We start from the raw sequence: 23454 nt of genomic DNA on the forward strand, positions 1-23454 counted from the left end.
AGGTGTCCCCCCCCGGGGTCCCCTCCCCCTCTTCCAGCCCCCCTGACCCCTTACTTACCAGCACTGGAGCCCTGGTGCTGAACACAGGGCCTGGCCAGCCATGCGTTTCAGCACCAGGGCAATGGGCCAACCACTGAGACACTCTGACAGCTAGAGCATCTCCCTGGAGGACCCATCCTCAGGTTGCCTCAGCACGGTCTGGGATCGTGCCCTGCCCCGCTTTTTTTGCTTTGGTTTTTTTAGACCCCTGGATATGGTCTAATTTTCTCCCCACGTGGCAGACTTGCAGCGCAGGAAAAATGTTTTCGATCCTGCACATGCCTCTTTCCCTGCCTCAACGTGGGCGCTTGTCTGGATGCGACCTGTGATTCTGTGGTTCTGATTCATGTATTGGAATCTGTTATGTCAGAGTAATAGTAACTTTACAGGTAGATATAGAAAATTCCAGGAAAAAATATGAGACTTGGATTTGTAATATAAAAAGTTTTAGGAGAGAAACTTCATTGACTAGGTTTGAGGAGAAAGGGGAAACCTCTAAGGCTTGTTTTAACCAGAAAGAGAGAAGGGACAATCATAATAATTTCACAGGCCACTTTTTAGTTGCACTGTTTATTGAACTACTCGGAATATCAGAAATAATGATCACACTTTAATTCATGCTGTATAATCAACTGGTTTACTAATTCTGTGTGCGTGAAGGCGCTGTAAGAGTTCAGGTCATTTTTTTCGTTTGTTTGGTTTTAGGGGGGCGTTTTTGGTTGTTTTTAAGCATTTACATTTTCATTAAAAAACAAAATCAAGAAGCTGAAACTGATTCCTGAATGGAATACTTTAAAAGCATAGGTGGTATAAACCAAGAGACTGTCACATCCTTAATCATACCCAGTTCAAAATTTTGTTTCAGTATTTTGTCTATCCAGCATCTGTTTAATTTGACATTTACCACTTTTAAGTAATTAAGATCAATTACTTGCAAGTATGAGCTATCTGCATTTTAGTGGTAACTAGTTATTGAACTACTATAGATGCATTCATTCAAAGATGGATATTTCTTTGAAAAAGCTTGGTAAAGATTTTTTTTTATCTCACTAGGCTCTGGCTAGCATAAGTCATGTTGCCCATGTTACTGTAACAACTAAAACTGCTGATGCAAAGTGTGCATACAGGTATGGTATATATATTCACTCTATAAGTTGTGTGCATTTATAATAATCTTAGCTTCAGGGTACAAACTGTAGAAGTTACATAGATAATTGAAACAGGGAGCAGGAGGAAGGGAAAGCATAGAGTTAGATAGGTGAAGACTGAGTGTGATTTATTTCAGACCGTAAAAGCAAATACATTTTTAGTTCATGCAATGGAGTGTTGCTTAAGCCTTCAAAGATGAATGATCCTTCTAAAGAGAATTTTTTATTAGCACGTCTAAGCTAAACGTTCTTGTTCGCTGTCCATCTTCAGAGAAAATCCTGCCTGCAGGGCTGCCTTTTGATGCTTTCTCTTACAAGTAACTGAAAACAGGATCTTTTAACTTTGCCAGACTTTAGCTGTTTTTACTGACTTTTCCCAATGCTGGGTTTCTACCTCACCTAGGTTCACTTGTAAACCATTCAGCTAATGCTGTTGAACTATTTATGAGATCAAGATTTAGAGGAAAAAATAATTGGTTTGTATTTATGTAAAATATGGCCCCCCCCTCCCCAAATCTGGCCTCGTTTCTTTGAAGGACTCTGGTTGCTGTGGAGTAGGAACCAGAAATTGTGATCCTTTTGCCATCCCTGTGAAAATCTGCATAAATGCAGCCTCATCTTTTAATTCTTTAGGTTGAGTTGCCTTTTTGTTCATTCCCAGTTTCTGCCTGGGATGTTTGTGTGTTGCGTTGCTTTTCCTGGCTAATCTAGGTATCTGACACCTATGTATTTTGTTTTCTGTTCAGAGCCAGCTATTGTGATGGGAAATTGAAAGCTCCTCTGAAGCCTTGTGCTGGAAACCAGGGGACTCAGATCACGGTAGATTAGTTGTCTCTCTGGTTAATTTTACAAGTGTTGTATATTTCTTGTAAATTGAGACTTTTTAAACATTTTACAACGTTGTGGATTTTCTCTATAATCTTTCCAAAGATGGCAGTTATGTGGTGGTTTTTTCTCTGCTTTTAGATGATAGTACTGTATCATGATGTGATAGCAGCATTTTGTATTTGTACTTTTCAGATTGCCTTTGGGGAGATAGGCCTACCTCATACTTAAAAATGTGGTGCTGAATTGCCTCAAACTTAACACTGTTTTTCAAAACAAATGCCAGAAGACCAATCCTAACTAAAGGAATTTTAGATTTAATATATAAATGTTAAATCTAAAATGCCAATGAACCTAATAACACAATGATGAAGCACTTGCTACTACTAACAGCAAAACAAACATAATTTAATGATGTTTCTGCCTCTAGGACTTTATCAGAATGTATTTTACTCATTTCATTAAAACATCAAATGTCTTATTACTCCATTTATCCTAAACTAACAGAAAATGTACTCGTTTTTGTAATTATTTACTTTTATTATACTAAACTACATTGTAACAAGGGAGCACATCAAGTTTGTTAACAGCAAAGTAAGGATTTTTTAACCTCAGAATATCTCTCTTAGCATAGTTTCCACCAAAGATTAAATACTAAGAACAAAACATTCATTTTTGTTCCTGTAAAAAATGGTTATCATTATTTCTGATATTTTAGTATCCCTCAGAATGGCATTGTGTTATATGAAATTAAGCACAACACTCAGGGCAAACCAAGCAGGTAGTGAGTCGAGAACACAGACTGTGTTTAAATTAAAATGTGCCTTAGAGTGGTTCATGTGAACTGTTTAATTAAGATTAATTTCGTATGTGATTTTAAATAGTGACCTTTTTCTCTGTAGGTTGAAGATCTTTTTTATAATGTAAATACAAGGAGGAAAGCTTTAAAAAATCCAAGTGAAGAATATGCAAAAATATTAGAAGTTGTTAGCAGGTAAACTACTGTAACATATGGCTTCAGTTTTTGTCTTCCCTGTTGGGGTCTTTTTAAATATTAGTTTAGGACAGTATCAGTTTATAGCCAAATATCACTGTCTCAGTAAACTAGATTTCCAGAATAAGGGAAACGATATGCATTGTTTCCATAATGTTTTCAGGTTGTCATCATACTGATGCACATATTTTGGACCAAATTGTGAGTACTTGCTTGAGCTGACTCCTAATGATGACCTCATTCAGTCAATGACCTCATTTGTAACTTGCCGATTCAAGGAGTCCTTGCTTAGTTTCCACTTTGACCTCATTCAGTTGGTAGACTGAATGAGGTCAAAGTGGAAACTAAGCAAGGACTCCTTGATTCGGCAAGTTATAGATTAGCTGGTATTCTCCCCTTCTGTAGAAATAATTAATCCCAGTCATGGTGATTATTGTGGCCAAGTTAGCCAGTCTCCTTCTCGTTTTCCTAGAAACTGATGGCTGACTTTGTGGTACTAAAGATATTACTTGGCATGGTTGATGTTTTACTGTTGCCCATACCCAGCTTTAGCTTCTGTTACGGAATTGAATTGACAAGATCCATATAGTTTGTTTAGAAAAAAATGAAAACATTTGATTTCCAGTACTTGGAGACCTCTAAGATGATCCTTAAATTTCATGTGGTCTGGAGTAGGCCAGATAATTACTAGCAAATTGTTAGAATTTCTTACAACAGCTCCTTACAAGAAATGCAACTCGAACCATGTTGTTGTGTCACAAAAAATTATTTGGTCGTTATTCTACTGACTTATCAGTGTGGTGGGGACAACTTCATACTTTCTCACAATTGAGCCTTTGTTTACCTTTCAGGTATGCCATCCACAATTCGGGCATCAGTTTTTCAGTTAAAAAGGTGTGTAAAAAGTTTTGTAATTTTATGTACTTATAAAGGGAAAGCCTGACCTTTTATTATTATTAATAATAGGAAATAGTCAGTGAAGTCTTTCATACAGAAAAAACAAACTTCACATATTGCAGGATATTTTCATGCATTTTAGACATGCTATATGTGAAAAATTACCTGTCACTTTTCAGTCTTGTAGTTTGCCCAGACTATCTCATGTTCCTCTGTTTTGCCACCACTTGGAAATGTAGTTACATGTAGTTTACACTTGGAAGTTTTATGCTTATAATAGCAACATGCTTCTAATATAAAATTAGTTTATAGCATAAAATGTGTTGAATCACTGAAATAAATGATAGAGGCAAAAATGCTGCACTAGTCCTTTTGCTGGCATAGAAAAGTTGCCAAAAGGCATGCCCCTAACCACACGAACTATGCTGGCAAAACGTCTAGTGTTGATGTATCCGTGCTGCTTAAATATGTATAGATTCTTGAAGAAGAAAAGAATAGACGAAACAAAAATTCGGTTTAAAAAACATACATTTTTTCCAGAGAGCATAAAAGATCTTTCTAGTTATTGTTACTTAATGGAATTTAAGTGGTAAGGCACAATCATAAACATTGATTCTGATTTTCTGTTTCCTTCTGTTTTAGCAAGGTGATACAGTGGCAGATGTTAGAACCCTGTCAAATGCTACAACCGTGGACAATATTCGGTCTGTCTTTGGAAATGCTGTCAGCCGGTATGTTAACCATAAAAATATATGTGTATGTTTGAAATGTTATAACCCTGGTTATTTGTTTTGAGAGATGAAATCTCTGTGATGCTCAGGGGTGCTATTTTGTCATTTTCCTGTGCAAAATTAATGAAGTTGTTGAATCAGCTCAATATACCAGTTAAAATGTAATAACTCATTGTCTTCCAAATTACCCATGAAGACTTCAACGGTAAAGAAGTTAATTCAACTTTATGGTAGACTTCCTGAAGTTCTCTGAGAGTGAGGAAGAGAATGATATTCACAATATACTGTCCCCAACCCCACAGAAGTTCTATCATTTGTCAGAGACAGGGAGGGCATTTGTCACATAAGGTGTCTTTCCCCAACACTTAGAAAGGAAGCTGTCCACAAATTAAGAGAATTTTAATTTTCTGCATCCTGATTAGAAGGCCCTGACTTCCTTTTATGCTGGTGTCATTTTTAATATTTCCTCCCTTGAACCTTAATTACTGGATTTCTTAGTTTCCTGGAAATGTGCTTTCCTGAAATCTCTCTTCCTTTGTATGGTCATCATGAATGTGCACCTACTGTTATTAAATAAATCCACAAAAAAAAGAGGTTTAGAAACATACCCTTCCATAGAAAAGCTCATTTGCAGTTGTAGGAAGAATCTCCTCTCATAAGTTTAACTTGAGAGAATTCATAGAACAGGTTTCCAGAATCCTTTGCTGCCAATTCTTTTGGACTGTTGCCACTGATAGAAAGGTAATTTTGATTCTGCTAATAAAATTGGAATTACAGCTAAGGAACTTACAACACACTTCAAATATTTCTAGCAGAAGCAGAAAAAAATGAGACATTAATGTTCAAGGATACATTGTTCAGTACAGTTTCTATTTCCTATTATGGAGTTATGTATTCTCTAGGAGTACAAACGATTGCAACTTTATTCTTTTCATACATGTTTCTCAACTTCATGAAACTGGTGGTCCTATTCACATAACATGTAGAAAAAGGCATGTAGGCCCCAAAATGTTGAATGTTAAATCTAAGTTAGTTCTAAATGAGAACTACATTTATATCATGATTCTTCTAGGATAAAATTTTAAATAATTATCACTTGGGACCTTTTTATACTGAATGTAGAAAGTGTAACTCTTTGCTAGGTAATAAGTTATTTAAGCCTAATAGGATTTCCTTAGCCACTGTAGGTGGTGCCTAGTTGGGCTGAAAGTGTTTTACAAACTAATAGAGTTAGGTTATTTTCGCCTTTTGCAGAGAAGGTACTTAAACACTATCGGGTTTTTGCCATCCTCCTACCCCTAAATGTTGAAATCCTGTTGAAAATGTACTTGGCCATTTGTTCAGAAACAACTCGTCCCTCGATCAGTGGAACCAAAGATAAATTTTGAAGTCTTGATCACTGTGTGTTAGTGATACCTGTTTTTGTCAATGCCACTGATGTAACAACCATTTCTAGAGAGACAATATAAAAGATACGTAACATTAATATTTTTCTTAAAGTGTTGTAGATAATTTTTGAATGCTGTTTTAAAATGGTACATTACTAGTTTGACTCTAACTTTAGGCCTGTGAATAGAAAACAAGCAAACTTATTCGTACAATGATGTAATAGTTTTTATTACCAGCAAAGAATTTTAAATTTCCTATCTGCAAATAAAATGCATAGTGGTACATTTCCAATAGCAAGTACTATAATCCTGAACTATCACTAAAATCCTTCTGTAGCATTGCATGCCCTTATATATTCCATTTCTTTGTAACATTGCTACAGAGAACTCATAGAAGTGGGTTGTGAAGATACAAGGCTGGCCTTTAAAATGAAAGGCTATATAACGAATGCCAACTATTCTGTGAAGAAATGCATATTTTTGCTCTTCATAAATCGTAAGTAGAATTGCACCATAAAAAACAAATGCTTTCAAAATCTACACTAAATACTTCTGATTCCCATTTCTGTGCTCACCTGCAGATCTTGCTTAATGTTTCCGCAGTGTGAATCGTATTTTGTGTTCTGAATGTTGTATCTTAGCTAGGGATCAGGGCCAGATTAACACAATTAGGGGCATTGCCGTGCCATGGTATGGGGTCCTCTGTAGTGGTGCTGTCCCACATGCCTGTGGAATGGTCTCCCTGTCCCAAAGAAGCAAATGTAATGGCACAGGGCCTCTTTCTTCTGAGTTGATAGCATGGTCTTTTCCCTTAGGGGCAGAAATAGTTCTGTCTTCTGTAACCCAGAGAGAAGAGAGCAGCAACAGCCAGACTTCCAAATATTTACCCCAGAATAGGAGTTTATCTGGAGGACAGGTGAACAATTGGACCTGCAGTACTCTTCTCTGCAAGTCGCTCAGAGTTCTCTGTGTTACGGTGTGTTAAGTTAAAATGACACCGATACTTATGGTAGTTCATCTCTTCGGAGAGCCTGAAACAGTTATGTTGTGAAGTTTTTCTTCCACCTGTAAACTGAATTAGTTTTAAATTTGGGTACACCTGCTTGATTCCAGGAACTGGGGCCTTACATGCAGATTTATAGCACTGTGATCCAGCCCTCACCAAAACAGGGCACTGCTGCTATTCCTGTTTCTACCACTGAGTTGATGATACAGGCATGTTGGTTAAACTCAGCAGTGCTGTACATCAGTTCATCCATCTGCAAAGGAATACAACAATAGTTAGTTGATTGGAGTGTTAGGAGGCTGACTATAAAGTGCTTTAAGCTCTTTTAAAAGTGCTATAATTTAGCTGCAAGGAAGAATTCCAGATCCCCACAGGCTATAGAAGGTAAGTTACAAACTAACAAGTATCTTGTACAAGGTTTTAAACATACCTTGATTTGATATACAGAGCAAGAAAAAGGGGTGCATATATATGCATTAAATATTGCCCTGAAAAGTTGGCAAATAGACACAAGAGCATGGTGCCTGGTGTATGAGAATTAGAAAGTGAAACTGAGTCCCTGACAGTGCTAAGTAATGAAAAAGTAGTCTGACTTTAAATGTAAAAGTTATTTAAATATTAAAGGTAGTGCGTCGAATATAGGTAAATACAACTGTATTGGAAGAAAAATATGGTGCAAGGGAAATGACTTCAGAATTGTGTGTAGCTGTAAAGCATGGAGGTCTAGCTTAAGAGAATGGTTTTGCACCATAGATTGTATTGAAGTGGTGCTGTTTGTTTTACATGATTTGTCCTTGTTCTTTCCAGATCGATTGGTAGAATCCACTGCTTTGCGGAAAGCCATAGAAACTGTATATGCTGCTTATTTGCCAAAGGGCACTCATCCATTCTTGTATTTAAGGTGAGCTAATTAAATAAGTTTTAATCTTTAATGCCTGCCTTGTAGGTCTAGTCACAGTGAGTGGCAGCTAGAAAATGGCTTTCATTTACATTTCGCTTCAGGTACCAGGATTTAGGTAGGATTTAAAAACACTAAAAGAAGAGCCTGTTTGGTTTCTTTTTTAGAAGTATTGAACACCGACTCCAGTTGCAGTCATTTGGATTTATGGGAGGGATTTCATGAAACATTTGTGAAATTTTACCCACTATGGGTTACCACAGCAGGGCACAAAAGACTACTCATTTGTTTGGACCTAAGTCTCATATCTGTCTTTCTCTGCTCTGGTCTATATTCCATCCAAAAAGATTTTTGTTAACTACTGTTAGTCTTCATTGATATGCCAGGCTAAAACTGGATTAATGTAATTAGTTGTAGAAGGTAAAAATATGTTAGAATAAATACCTGACAAACTAGAAGCTGTCATCTGGATGACTGGAGAATTGGAAGCAGATGTAATTTTTTTTTCTTTCAATAATATTTTGAAACATTGATTTTTATGCATTGCTTCTTAATGATAAAGCAGATATTTCAGTCTTATACTACAGCATCAAACTGGAGCCCTGCATGGAGCTATCACTAAATGATGAAAAATTACGTATGTCCAATATTCAGAGACAATAGACGTACTCACCTGTGGAACACTTGAATAGTGATAGGGATTTCTAAAAATAGTTATGCAAATATTTCACATAAAAATTAGTTTCATTAGGCCTCTGGCAGATATTATATTATGCAATTAACATCTTAATCACATGATACATATAGTAACTGCCACACATGCAAATTTATGGAGGCACAAAATGGCAGACCAGCCATAAAGATGTTTCACATTAAACATCTTTGTGGTTGGTTTGTACCCCACTTTAAATTGAATGTGTGGCATGCGTCCCAGACCTGGGGCTGCTTCCTGCCCAATCCTGCAGATTAGCTAATTATCAGGATTGGGTAGGGGGCAGCCACCAGGGTCTAGGACACAACTGCCCCATGCTTGAACCTGCCAGTCACCTGATTGCAGAGTGCAGGGAACTTGGCGCTGAGGGCCTGGACTCCAATGCTGGGCTTCCTGCACATTAACTATCTGGGATCTGAGGAATTTTATCCCCCAAACTGCACATCCTGCCGTGTACATCTGGAATGGTTGGATGCACCATTACTGGGATCAGGCAAAAATACCTCAGATTCTAATTATGAATTAAATTAATATCTGCCAGGGGCCTTCGAGGTTTATCCAAAGGCCAGTGAAATCAGTGGAAAGACTCCTACTGATTTCAGTGGGATGTGGGTCACATTCCTTAGTAAGTATTCTGTCTAAAGCATTAAAACAACAAATGCTGCTAGTCAAGAATTTTTTTGGGGCCACTTTGGCTGCATTGGGTAGAGTTATGACCTCAGTTGTGACAAAGTTTGCGACCCTGATTCATGTATGCTTCACCATTAGCGGAGTGTTTTTAAGTTAGTTCTCTTTTAACATGTCTTGCAGCCTAGAAATAGCCCCTCAGAATGTGGATGTGAATGTACACCCTACAAAGCATGAAGTTCACTTTCTTCATGAAGATAGTATCCTAGAACATGTGCAGCAGCATGTAGAGAGCAAGTTACTGGGCTCTAACTCTTCAAGGATGTATTTCACACAGGTGAGAATACAGAGGTAGTATGTATTCTGCATAAAGTTTGAATGTAATCTAGGTGATACTTATATTGTTCACCTCTTGAGAAGTTATGTTGATTCAAGAGGTGAGAGTGTCAATACTTGGGTATTACACTATTGTTAACTTAAAATATAGTTAATTTTGGGAAAATGAATTGAAGTATTTTTTCCATCTCGTTCCCGTGAATTCACTTTTCAGTGCATACTTTTACAACTATGCTTCCTTCATATTTTGTTGGGGTTTTATTTGTTCTGTCTAAATGAAGACCTAAACACCTAGGGAAAGTATTTCAGCAAAGTGCTGTTTTATGCTGTCAAACTGACCAGAAATGTTTTTTTTGAATCTCTTGGGGTCAGTGATCTTGGTGTTACAAAAAGCAGAGTTTGAAACAGAAGAGTAATTTCTAAAGAGATTTTGTGTCTTACTAAATCTACCGTAAAAATTAAGCACTGGTAAATCAGTGGCTTTTTTATGAAGCAATTAATTGAACAGTAACGAAATGAAACCAGTAGAATATATAGGTAGTATTAGGCAGACAAGTTAATATTATTTTTTGTTGTTGTTGCTTATTTTTAGTTTCAAAATATTTTTATTTTAAATGCATACAAAATATATGTATATAACATAACAGACATGCACATATGCAGTGTTTTTGGGTTGAAGATTTATTGATAGGTAAGACCAGCTATAAAAGGTGGGCAAAATATGGCCTGTGAGACGCATCTGGCCCATGGGTGGTGCCCACTAATTGACAGGATCCGGCTCATGGCTGACCCCTCAGTGCTTCACCTAGGACTAAGACCCACGCCGCTCAGGGCAGCCTATGCTGTGCTTCCATCTGCCTGCACCCAGGGCTAGGTGGTCTGTGGGCTAGGCTCCCTGGGGCATGGAGGCCTGTCCTGCCTTTGGCAGCAGCAGCCAGAGACCACTCAGCCCTGGGCTGCCCTTCCTTCCAGCCCTGGCCAGTGTGCACAGGTTCCTGGCAGGGCTGCTCCCAGTGTGGTTGCAGCTGCTTTAATGTTGTTCAGGTCCCCCTCATGGGTCCAGCAGCTCCTCCTCCTCCTCCTGCCCCTGCTGCACTGCTCCGGTGTTTCCTGCCCCAGCGTTCAGGACTCCTGCTGTCAGCTGCCTTCCACCCACTTGGCCCCCCGATGCAATGAACAGCCACCTGCAATCAGCCAAGTGGAAGGTGGTTGGGAGCTGGAGCTGCAGCAGGGCAGAAGGCAGAGGCAGATTAACATACGGGCCTGTAGGGCCTCTGCCAATCAGGGGCTCCCTGGGTGCCTGGGTTTCCTCAGGAAATGGTGGATTTCCCCTTGCAGGCAGGCAGCATTCTAGCTTGCAGGGGGTCCTTCCTGCTTGGGGCTGCCAGGAGCAAGATGCATGGGGCCTACAGCCACGTGCATGTGTGCAGCCGCATACGTGCACATGGCCAGGAAAAAAGCTGGGCAGCATGGAGAGCAGCTCCCTAAAGGTAGGTCTATGGAGGGGAAGGGGTGTAGCGGGGCAGATTGAGGCCCTCATGTTGAGGGAGGGAGTGAGGCAGGGGCTGGGAGCGGTGCCCCGTCAGGGCTGGGAGTGGGACGGAGCCATGGGCAGCACATCCAGGGAGGAGAGGGGGAAGCTCCCTGCCACTATGCGCACCCCCGAAACGAGGCAGGGAAATGTGCACCCCCCATATTTGTGTATGGGGTACATGCGGGCTGCTCACTGTGGGCTTGGGGCTCTCTGCTTTGCTGTCTTTCCCGCAAGCCCCATGCTGGCCACAGCTCCCTGTTCACCTGGTAGCAATTGGGACAGCGAGTTGTGCCTCCTGCTGCCAGGTGGGCAGGGGGCGTGCAGTTGGCATGGGGCCTCTGGGGCAAGGGCAGCAGAGCAGAAAGCCCTGAGCCCATAGGGGGCAGCCTGCATCCGCCCTCATCCCGCTCAGCCCTGCTCTGGCTGTGGCTGGGAGTGGCGGAGATCAGGAAAGAGAGATGGGCATGTGCAACCCCACCCCCTGCCCCGCCAGGTCCATTCAGCCTCCACTGTGGGATGGTGTGAGGTATGGAGGCCTGTTCTGCCCTTGGCAGTGGCAGCAGCAGCAGCAGCACCAAGAGGGGAAGGGGCCTCTCCCTCTGCTGGAGTCCAGCTCCTGGGGCCTGACTGCAGGGGAGGAGTGGCCCAGTTTCTCCAGTTTATAGTTTTGTGGCCCTGCCCTGGGCAGAAGAAGAAGGTGGGGGGAGTTTAGGGGGGGCAGCCTAGTTCAGAGACCACCCAGCCCTGGGCAGGCAGGAAGGCCCTTCAACCCTGCTGGGCATGCTCAGGCAGCTGCCCCTTGGCACTTCTACATGTGCTCCGTGGGTGGGAGTGGCAGCGCTTTAAGTAGAGCAGCTCTGAGAGCCACTGTTATTAAAGTGCTGCAGTGTATTCTGTATTGGTGTCCCCATGCTAAAAATGGTGGTGGTGGTGCTTAAACTAAAGCTCAGTTGACAAGCTTTAGTTCAAGTGCCCCCGCCGCTATTTTTAAGTGCCAGGACACTGATATGTGTGACACAGGAGGCTCCTGGAGTGCACCAAGAAAAGGTTTATTTAAGTCAGTAGTTTAAAATGTCTTGCATTATTACTAAGTATCAGTTATCAGATCAGCATTGGCAGATAGGGTTGGTTAATAATCAGCTATCAGTATTGGCAAAGAAAATCTTTATCGGTGCACCCCCTAATAAATAACATATTATATATTAATATGTAGGATGCTAATGACAGAATAAAATTCCCAAGTGTTTATAATTATATTAATTTTTTACTATGGCTGTAGACTGGCAAACTGTAAGAGGCCTGCATCAAAAAAGATACAAGACGCATGTGCATAATGCTCATTCCAATATGCAAATGACTTCTGTGTGATTGGTCTGACGTGTGTGAACAGTGTGCATCTGAATTCACAGACAACTGATAATATTAGTATTAACACAGATATTATTAATATTTGTGTACAAAACACCCAGTATGGAACAGTGTTACTTAAGCGGGAGTGCTAAGAGAAAGTTGAAGCAAGCGAAGGCACTTAAAGATACTTCTTTGCTTCAGAAGATATCAACAACTGTTCATTATTTCAAGGAGAGAGAGAGATAAACAAGAAACAGCTGACTGCAAAGACTGCAGCACTGGTTTGGCAGACAGTGCTTCTGACAAAGTAGGCCTTCAGCGTGAGGATGAAGCAGCAGACCACGAACTGTGGGGAAACAAACAAACCAGGACCAAGTCATGCAGGCAAAAGAAATGCCACTGAAGCAGGTCAATTTAGCAGCGATTGTGCATTGTGGAGCAACATTGATGACAGTTTCAGGACTTTTTGGATTGCTAAGGGTTCAGCTGCTTGTCAAAATAAAAATGTAGAAAAATTCTCTGCTTCTGCTCGGGTGATTGAAGGGAAGATGCGTATGCTGCCTGAAGATCTGTTTTCTTGTCAGCTGCCCAATGGTGAATCTGTTACACGGGACTGGCTTATTCACTCACTGTCTATTGGAAATGTCTACTGCTTTCCCGGCAAACTTCTTTCTACTGAAGTGCATGCATTTAGTGAAGGATTCAATGACTAGAAGCACCCTGAACATCCATGGGAACATGAGAGAAGCCTGGAAAACCGGGGCTGTATGCTGGCATGGATACAGCATGCAAAGGTACAGTAGATGCAGATCTAAGACAGCAATTTCAATCAGAGTGTCACTACTGTAGAGAAGTCTTTAAGCATGTTGTAGCAGTTATCATATTCTTAAGTGAACATGGACTTGCATTCCATGAGCATGATGAGCTGTTAGAATTGCCACATAATGGAAACTTTTGGGGGATTTTTGGAGTTGATTGCAGAATTTGATCCATTTTTTGGCAGATCATCTGGCTAACTTTGGACAGAAGGGTAAAGGTAATCCTTACCTGTCATCAAGTATTTGTGAAGAATTGATAAATCTGATGGGGCAGAAAGTTAAAAACACAATAGCAGCAGAACTGCAACAAGCCAAAATGAAAAGAGTTTGCAGATGAGTTGGGAGAACCTTACTTGAGGGAAACCAAAAGTTTTGTACTGAAACCTTCCATGTTATAATTGACCAGCTTGTCTTTGTCACCGACTGGATGCCTGTAGGATGCTGAACAGTCGCTTTGAAGTATTGCTTGAATACGACTTGCTGGACATCACTGACGTTGGAAACGTGCTGCTGAACTTGCTGCAGTTAACCCCAATGACTTGGAACAGGACTTTCCTGATGAACTAATACAATTCAAATTCTTTGTACAGGATAAGTCAGACGAATCTCCTCCAAAATTGCTGTGATTCTCTGGAGTCTTGACTGCAGATTTTTTCTGGATTCCTGCCTGCTTTCTTAAAGAAAGTGTCCAAGGAAGTTTAGACAGATGTTCCCAGGAAGATGAGCGATGCAACAAACTTGTTTGCTGGCATTGTGTCACATCAGATCAAGCATTGTAAAGTCAAAACTGACATCAGAAAGTTGAAACAAGGTGTCAATTTACAAAATGTTGTAACTCAAAACGTTTTAAGTTAAGGATTGCCTATATATGAAGTTTAGCACAAGTTTAATGTCTCAGGAATGATAAAAAAAAAAAAAAAAGCATTGAAATGTATTGTGCTGGTCTACTGCTTTATTTTAATTGCAAGAATCACTAATGGTATTCTTAGACTTGTACTCGAGGCTATCGGTATGGCCTGTATTTTTCTTGTAGCAGTTTACCGTGGCGTAGGTACAATGTAAAATGTGTATTTAAAAAAATAGTCAAACAAGTGTCTACATGGCCACTACATGACCACCATTTATGGTGATCCCATGCATGAGTACTTTTCCTAAGGCATTTGTTTTATTCTCTTGTGTGTGGCAAAATTGAGCAGTTAATTTCGACATTGTGTGTTTGTGCTTTATTTATTAATGTGCTGTGTAAACATTTAACGGGTCTATTAATGCTTTTTGATACATTCCTATTTATAATGGGGTGTGAGGGACCTCCCATTTTCTGTTTGCTCAAGCCCCAATAAATCTTAATCCACCACTGGCAGGAGGAGCAGCCACTAGAGGCAGGGGGAGCCAAGCAACACCCGGGCGGCTGTAGCTGCATCCTGCTGGGAAGCTGTGTGGGCTGGCCGGTGCCGGAGTCAATGGGTGTGGGTGGGAGCATGGAGTGGGCTGCCTTGCGTGGGGCTTGGCCCCATGTGGAGCACTGTGAGGGCAGCCACAGACTGTGCCTGCACCACACCGCCTGGGTGAACCCTGTTGCACATGCCCTCTGCCCCCCACTCTATCCTTGCCCCACTACTCTATCCTTCCCTCCTACCTCCAGCTGGGTCCTGGGACCTAGTGCCCAGGCGTCCTCCCACACAAGCACGTGCACATGCCCCCACACCTCACCGACACATATGCCCCCCATAGTCACCCCCTCCACACACACACAATACATACAAAAGTAAGACTATTTTGAGCTATTATGCAATCACCTTTATATACACTACTCAAATCAGGACAATTTTTTTTTTTTTAGTAAAATTAAAATACGGCATAGTAGATATTTGAGTTTTAGTATATGACTTTTTTTTAAATCTATAATTTGTTAAAATAATATCTTCTGAAAGATTTTGCATGTGTGGCCCTTGACAGCTCACCAGAACTCATTAAGTGGCCCGCCCAAAAATAATTGCCCGATCCTGACCCCTACTTGGGGTAAAGCTCTCAGCGTATTTATAGTAAACAAGACAATAAACATTGTAAAAGTTTTTTTGGTTTTACTTCTCTTCCATTCTTGTATACTGAGAGTAATAACTGTTTGTTTATAAAATAATTGTATAAAAAAATTCAAACTTGTTAAGGCTTTTAACAAGTTTGTTCTTAAAAAAATAAATAGGAATAGGATGATTCCATGTGGGTTAATGTCCTCTGTGCAGACAGCACAATGCTGTTCCATTTAAAATGCTTCAGTCGGATGAAGATGTGGTATAGTTTAACCTGGATACTTTGTAGGATTAGGTTTCCAGCCCCCATCCTCTGATGCTAGGATGTGGGTTTGTGAACCAGTTGAGGCTTAAATCACCTGGGCTGAACCACTAAGATGTTCTTACTGATATGACTTTTATTTTAAAAGGCTGGTGTCCGCTGTTGAACTCCAGCTCAGTGACGTAACAGTGCCCTTTGAAGTAAAAGCTGAGTGGCTCATCTTTAATTTGGCAGCCCTTTGTGACACATAAATGGATTAAGAATCACAGATACAAAAAAAAAAGGGTTCTGTTGTACAAAGGCAAACCGCTTATCCATTGTAGGAGGGCAGATGCCACCTTTAGAGAGAGAGACAGATATGTATGACCGGCTAGTGCTGAATCTCTTCTCTCCTTCCTCCCAATTTTTATGATGAAGACTTTACTTCCATCAGCTGATTGTTCTTCAACTGAAGTGGTTAAATCAGCAGCAAGTTCATCATTGACATCTAAGGGAACAGGTGACAAGGTCTACGCTCACCAGATGGTTCGAACGGATGCCCGAGAGCAAAAGCTTGATGCTTTCCTTCAGCCGGTGAACAAATCCTTAAGTACAGGGCCTCCTGCAGTGACACCGGGGAGTAGTTCAGACCTTTGTGATGGCAAAGCCAGACAGCAAGAAGCTGAAATGGAAGATCTCAGTGACTTTAATACAATAGCTGTTGCACAAGGGGATGCAACAGTGCTACCAGAGGAACTGAAAGAAACTGGAAGGCTCTCTCCTGAAACAGTGCCTCCTCGGTAAGGCCACTCTCTGCTGAAGGTGTGGGTTGTTGCCTTTTTGTGCAGGCGCGCTGGTCAAGAAGTTCAAGTGCTTTCTCCCTTTTTTTTTAATGCCGGAAAATTATAAATGCTATGAATGGACTTGCAGAAAGCAGAGGTTCTCAGTAGAAGGGAATTTAAATACAAAGAATAAAATATGTCCTGCACACATTCCCTGGAAAAGATAACACAAAACTATTAAAGGGGAATCCCTGGTGAAACTTGGATAGGGCCGATCCATTGGAGTTGGATTGGAGCCATTGGAGGGAAGAAAACATTTTTATTTATGCCAAGAATAACATTAAGGAACATTGTTTAGAATCTTCCTTTGGGTCTGGTCTTTCTCTTGTTGAGATCAAAGAGCTAGGTTCGGCCCTTAAACAGTGTGAGTGTGTTTTCAGAGGTAAGGAGTTCTAAATAGCTTTGGGAATTACCCTTTTTAACAAACTGTGCTTTGGAAGTGAAATAAATGTTTGATAACTTTGGGGAACTGACTGTGTTTTCTGCAGTGCTACTTAACGTACAATCTGAGACTTGGTCACCACACTTCTCCGTAGGATGTCTCTTGGCATAAATGATAAAGAGAATAGAAAATATTTCTGTTTTTTCCTTTGGAACTGCAGAAAGAGACAGCGGGAAGACAGTGATGTAGAAATGGAGGAAGATCATAGTAGGAAGGAAATGACTGCCGCCTGCACCCCTCGAAGAAGGATTATTAACCTAACCAGTGTACTGACTCTGCAAGAAGAAGTTAATAACCAGGCACACACAAGTATGCAAGTTCCATGTTCTCAAAATTGCCGTTCTTCTGGCAGGTCTATGTAACCACTTGAACTGCTGAAAAGAAGTCAGCCTACTTTTCCTGTTGCACACAAAACTTGCTTAGGCGGTGGGTCTATCAGACATTTTCTTTTGCTTGTGGATTGACCCACAAACCAATAGCAGCACCGTGTTAATCCCATAGGCTGATCAAAGTTTGTGTAAAACTTTATGAAGGGATGAGGCCAATTTCCAAACAAGCAACTTTCACTTCAAGACAGGGGAGCTGAGCTGCCTGTCTGAAACCCTAGGGTTGTTTTAAACTTTAGTAAGCCTGTACACTTGATCTTAGGCTATACTTGATCTTAGTCCAAAAGGCTAACTGCATTTCTAAACAAAAAGCAAAATATAGGAGGCTATTTTTCCATTCTAAGTTTTCAGCGAGTATTAATTCACAACATAAACTCATTCAGAATTTCTAGATAATTGTTAATATTTAGTTACAGTAAAAGCTGTGTTATATTCAGCACTTTACCATCCGGAATGCTCTATTAACCCGTATGCCGATTGACGCAGCAAAAGTGAAACCAGAAGTCCCACCATGGCACTTCTGGTTTCACCAAGTCCCACTTCACCGACTTTGGACCGTGGCCCAGGGCAAAGCAGCCTGTACGGGGGCCCCCTCCGTGTCCCCTGGCACACTGACACCGGGGAGTGAAAGCCCTGGTGTACCAGACACAGCCGGAGGGGCAGCAGCCGGAACAGGCAAAGACACCTCTCAGATAACCGACATACTTGATTAACCGGCACTCCCCATTTCCCAGGGATGCCGGATAACACAGCTTTTACTGTATTTTGGAAGAAGAAGTACAGAAATGACTGGGGTACTAGTTTAGGATTTCCATAAAAATCAAGATACTGAACATGATTTCATGTGCATTTGAGAGAGGGGAAGGGAGAGAGGAGGAGTGATGTGCACAATCTCATGTTTGGTGTATTATTCCAGGTCTTCAGGAGATGCTACGGGATCACTCATTTGTTGGTTGCGTTAGCCCTCAGTGGGCCTTGGCACAATACCAGACAAAACTGTATCTTCTGAATACCACAAAACTCAGGTAAATGAACAGGTTATTAGAAGTGGCAGTTAAAATAGCCACTGAACTTGAGATTGATTATAGAACTGAGATAAAACAGTGGCAATGTGGTGATTTACTGGGCACTCAAATAGGCCCAGTAAAGGGCCCCGAATTAAGGTGACTAAAATGTTCTATGCAGATCCTGAAATTTGGGGGTTGAACCATAATTAAGAAGTCCTTGTATGCTGAGTTTTACAGAGCCTGAGGCAGCAAAGAGCTTGCCTCAGCCTCACACCTGCCTATACCTTTCATGTAAGGTACTTGCCAGTAACATGTTGTTTTAGTTTCTTTACTAATTATGCATATTTGTGGTAGTTAGGCACAACAGTGAAAAACCATATAGCTAAAATTGTAGCATCATTAAAGGAAAAGCCATTTTTATAGTTTTCCACAATATCTGTCTTGTCTTCTGAGTACTGCTGTGTTCAGGGGGTCTACCATTATAAAGCAGAGACCATGTTTGTGACAGACTTGACTGATACAGACCTTTCCATAATGAATTCACTTTATTTTCTTTCAATGTAGTGAAGAGCTCTTCTACCAGATACTAGTTTTTGACTTCGCAAATTTTGGAGTTTTAAGATTGTCAGTAAGTATAAACTTCTTCAAACCTTATGTACAGTTTTTTGGAGAGAGTACTCTGTTACCAGTTTCTGATCTTGTATTATTCTGAAATATGGATTTTTCTTTATTTATGCAGAGTAGGTCACATCAGGCTGTGGGTGGGAAGGTCAAATTTTGATGAGTACTGGCATGCATTTAATTTCCTTTACATCAGCATAGCGTAGCTGATATAAATTCCACACCTGTTGCAAGTTCTGACATTGGTGGTTTCATTCTTAACATATGATTCTAGTCCTTCAGCAACTTTGCCGCCTAATCTACCCATTCTGTCCATTCTTCACCAGAATTATATTGGGAAGTTCTCAACTTTTAGCCACCATGCCATAGGCTTTATAGAGTGGTAAGAGGAGCATATTCTGTTTACTAGGAGAAAAAGCAAATTTCACTGCACAAAAAATTACACTGGGAAATGTGTGGTTAAGGATCACTTTTATATTAAAGATTTGAGCTGTGTGGGTAATATTTGTGTCGTCTTTGGATTTTTAAAGGAACCAGCACCACTGTATGAGCTAGCGATGCTTGCTTTAGAGAACCCTGAAAGTGGCTGGACAGAAGAGGATGGCCCAAAAGAAGGACTTGCAGAGTACATTGTTGAGTTTCTAAAGAAGAAGACTGAAATGCTGAAAGATTACTTCTCTCTTGAAATTGATGAGGTGACTCTTGCCTATGCTTCTATTACAGCAGTTATGTAGGTAACTCTAGGTGTTGGTCACATGTTATTTGTCTTTTTTAAAACTGCATGCAGACTTACTTTAAGAATAGTTCCAAATTGATGTATATAGTTGTAAGGCTAGAGCCAGCTGAGTGTGGCAAAGCACACCTTCCAGGCGCCTCTAAGTTCTTCCCTGTACAGGGTGTGAGGTTAGGCAGAATGGGCTCTGAAACACCCAGCATGTTGCCTGAAGTCAGTAAGGAGGACCTATCTCCCGAAGCTTCTCCTGCTCACTTTGAAAGTGATCAGGGCTCCATATTTATTAAAAAATACAACTGAAGGTAGTCTGCATTAAACTCATTGAATGAGAAATCCTGTAGAGCAAGGACTGGAGCACTAATATCCTAGTCCCTAGTGAGTGCTATAACTATAAGCTGGAGTCTTGATCGAGTAGTCTGTTGATTTATTCCATGCAAAGTGGAACAGTTTCAAAAAGCAATTGAAAATGCCAGAGTAATCTTGAATTTGGGGATCAAAACATTGTGGGTGGCTGGAGGTAAGAAATGAAATCGCTCTAGGCAGAGAGCTAGATAAAGGATAGTGTCTTCTGACAGTCTTTCAGGCATGCTTTGAAAGGGGTTAAGACATGATAAGCGGAGGAATGCTTGTTTGTGGAGGCTCCTATGTGTTCACCTCCCATGTAAGCCCTAGCTCCTTTGGTCTGAGTAATTCAGGGTAGATTTTTAGATACCTCTAGGGTTACCCAAGTCATTTTGATACATTTATTAGAAGACTGGACTTCTGAAGCATGTAGGGCATGGGTACAATTTTCTGTGCAACTCTATCCATATTTAACTTGTGCTTTGTCAGCTATACCCTTACCCTGTGATAAATCATAGAAAGTTAGGGTTGGAAAGGACCTCAGGATGTCATCTAGTCCAACCCCCTGCTCAAAGCAGGACCATCCCCAACTACATCACTTCAGCCAGGGCTTTGTCAAGATGAGCCTTAAAAACTTCCAAGGATGGAGATTCCACCACCTCTCTAGGTAGCTTGTTCCCACTGAGTTTAACTTCACCACCCTCCTAATGAGAGTTTTTTTTTCATCTCCAACCTAAACTTCCTTTGCTGCAACTTGAGATCATTGCTCCTTGTCCTGTCATCTGTCACCACTGAGAACAGTCTAGCTCCACCCTCTTTGGAACCACCATTCAGGTAGTTAAAGGCTGCTATTAAATCCCTCATCAGTCTTCTCTTCTACACACTAAATAAATCCAGTTCCCTCATAAGTCATATGCCCCAGTCCCTGAACCATTTTCACTGCTCTCTGCTGGACTCTTTCCAACTTGTCCACATCCTTTCTATAGTGGTGGACCCAAAACTGGACATACTCTAGGTGTGGCCTCACTAGTGCAGAATAGAGGGAAATAATCACCTCGTTCGATCTGCCGGCAACACTCCTACTAATGCAGCCCAGCATGCTGTTAGTCTTCTTGGCAACAAGGGCACACTGCTGACTTGTATCCATCTTACTGTCCACTATAACCTCCATGTCCTTTTCTGCAGAGCTGCTGCTTAGCCAGTCAGTGCCCAGCCTGGACTGGTGTATGGGATTCTTCTGTCCAAGTGCAGGACTTTATACTTGTCCTTGTTGAACTTTGTGAGATTTCTGAAAAAACTGGCAGCTGATGCAGGAAATCCGCATCCTTATTGACTGCTTGGTCATGTTATGTTTGCAGGTAGGAAACCTGACTGGACTGCCACTCCTCATAGACAACTATGTTCCCCCCTTGGAGGGATTACCTATGTTTATCCTTCGTTTGGCTACAGAGGTATGTTGCTTTTCAACATTTAACTAAAGCTGATTACTTGAAGATACTGCTGTTTGCTTTCCTTTGCCACTGATCAAGAAGTGGCATTTATAGATGTACTCTGAAATCCTGACTAATAAGAAGGAACAAAATAATGCAACCCATAAGAAACTTGGCAAAAGTTGATGTGGAAGGAAGACTGGATGTAAGAGCGTTTGGGAGTATCAAACCCTGTTTAGATAGAAGTGGTAATTTCTTTTGCATTGTTCTGGTGTCAAACCATTTAAAAGAAGTAACGAAAAAGCCTTTTCTAAATATACTTGACTCCATGCTGTGGTGGAATTATTCCAAACCTTCGTGTTCTAGTGGCATAAATGGGTTTAAGGACGCATTTCTCTTCCAAAAGGAAAAAAACTTAACAGGTAAGCCACAGATAGCTAAAAACACATCAAGATTATCTATGGAGCTTATTTTCATATGAAGTGTGCTTATCCTTGCTTTTTTATATATCCTAATTTTGTAGCACCACATGGTGCAAACAGCAGTTTATTTTGATGATTTTTAATGAACAATTAGGACCCTTTTAATTTTGCTCTTTGGTAAGGGCCAGTAATGTTCTTGCAAAGTAGCATTCTAGCTCTTATATAATCTGAATAGCTCTTATTTTCTCTTATGACAGGTAAACTGGGATGAAGAGAGAGAATGTTTTGAAAGTCTCAGCAAAGAGTTAGCCATGTTTTACTCCATTAGAAAGCAATATATGCTGGATGAATCTAACCTAACTAGTTCACAGGTACAGTAACATGGTATAACAGCACATAATTTAGTTACAAGAACAAGTATTAAATGATAAACCTATTTAAAAAAAAAAGGCTTCCACCTCTAGACTTTAGAATCAGATGGACTGAGAAATATTTCCAGCAGAGTACTGAAAGAATGGATGTTTCCAAAGAAGACAAAAAGGTGAAGACTTGAACATTTTTGGAAACATGCCTTGGATTAATGACTCGATAGAAGTTGTTTGGAGATGTTTTTGCATGCTTAGCTAACTTCTTTGGAAAACACATTGGAATTTAGTAAGCCACTATGTGAGTTCAGATCCTGAGCTGTGCAAGCAAGAGTAATATAATATGCGTTAAACTTTATCTTCTACTAAAAACATTAAAGCTTGGCCAGGAAAAAGTATGGGTTACCTGTAGTTACCAGTTTTTACAGCCAAATGCTTGCAGGAAGCTTTTTAATAATGTTCAAGCTCTGATGCCCTCCCCCAAGTATTTTAGAACTGGGTGGTGAGTTGTTGTAGGTCACAGTATTCTAATTACTCACTTATCTTCCTATATGAGCTAATACTGAAGAATAAAATTAAGTCTCTTTAATAACCGGAAAAATTTAGTTTTTGAAAAAAACAAGCTTTATAAGTGTAGATTTTTGGCAAAAAATGTAATAGTTCCGTCTTTAATTTCTTTTAGAATGAAGACCTTGATTCAGGTTCAAAAACATGGAAATGGACCGTGGAACATATTGTTTACAAAGCTTTAAGGACCCATCTTTTACCTCCTAAACACTTCACAGAAGATGGCAACATTTTGCAGCTTGCTAATCTACCAGACCTATATAGAGTTTTTGAGAGATGTTGAAGGGATTATTTTATAGCCTATTTTTTCTTAGCAGGAGATTAAAGCTGGACTCTCCCAAAAGCTTTATAAGTAGTAGGGGTAAATTTTACCCCTTAGTTTGAACATAGCTTTATTTTTTAAACTAACTTAACAGACACTTCAGTACTACAGTTGTCGTCTCCCAAAATTAGAGCAAATTATTTTCATCCTAAAGGAACAAAAGGTCACTGTATAATAAATCTCTAACTCTCAATCTTAGAAGTAATCAAGAGGCAAGAGTTGGCTTGGTTCTAACTAGAGAAAGAATGAGTTATTTGTTAGCCAAGTAGCTATATATTATATACAAGATTGCTAGAACTTCAAGAGTTAATCTATGCTACACTCAAACTTTTTTTAGTTACAGATGCTGCCTTTGCGGGGGGGGGGGGGGGAATTTTTTCCCCAAATTAAAAACAAAACCCAAA

General features: G+C 40.4%; 1 protein-coding gene across 1 annotated transcript in view; it reads left to right on the forward strand.

Annotated features, from left to right (window-relative positions):
• MLH1 (mutL homolog 1) overlaps nt 1-23386 on the forward strand; it is a 29276-nt gene extending 5890 nt beyond the window's left edge. Inside the window, exons 4-19 of the mRNA XM_019508986.1 lie at nt 1093-1166; nt 1934-2006; nt 2915-3006; nt 3858-3900; nt 4546-4634; nt 6406-6518; nt 7836-7929; nt 9449-9602; nt 16010-16371; nt 17016-17164; nt 18158-18266; nt 18813-18876; nt 19400-19564; nt 21303-21395; nt 22054-22167; nt 22844-23386. Coding sequence (XP_019364531.1) covers nt 1093-1166; nt 1934-2006; nt 2915-3006; nt 3858-3900; nt 4546-4634; nt 6406-6518; nt 7836-7929; nt 9449-9602; nt 16010-16371; nt 17016-17164; nt 18158-18266; nt 18813-18876; nt 19400-19564; nt 21303-21395; nt 22054-22167; nt 22844-23011 — 1956 coding nt within the window. The 3' untranslated portion in view covers nt 23012-23386. The remainder of the gene's footprint in view (nt 1-1092; nt 1167-1933; nt 2007-2914; nt 3007-3857; nt 3901-4545; nt 4635-6405; nt 6519-7835; nt 7930-9448; nt 9603-16009; nt 16372-17015; nt 17165-18157; nt 18267-18812; nt 18877-19399; nt 19565-21302; nt 21396-22053; nt 22168-22843) is intronic.
• The last annotated feature ends 68 nt before the right edge of the window (nt 23387-23454 follow it).

The sequence above is a fragment of the Gavialis gangeticus genome, unplaced genomic scaffold, assembly GCF_001723915.1.
Source record: "Gavialis gangeticus isolate Ggan-Ray unplaced genomic scaffold, GavGan_comp1, whole genome shotgun sequence".
Classification (NCBI taxonomy): domain Eukaryota; kingdom Metazoa; phylum Chordata; order Crocodylia; family Gavialidae; genus Gavialis; species Gavialis gangeticus.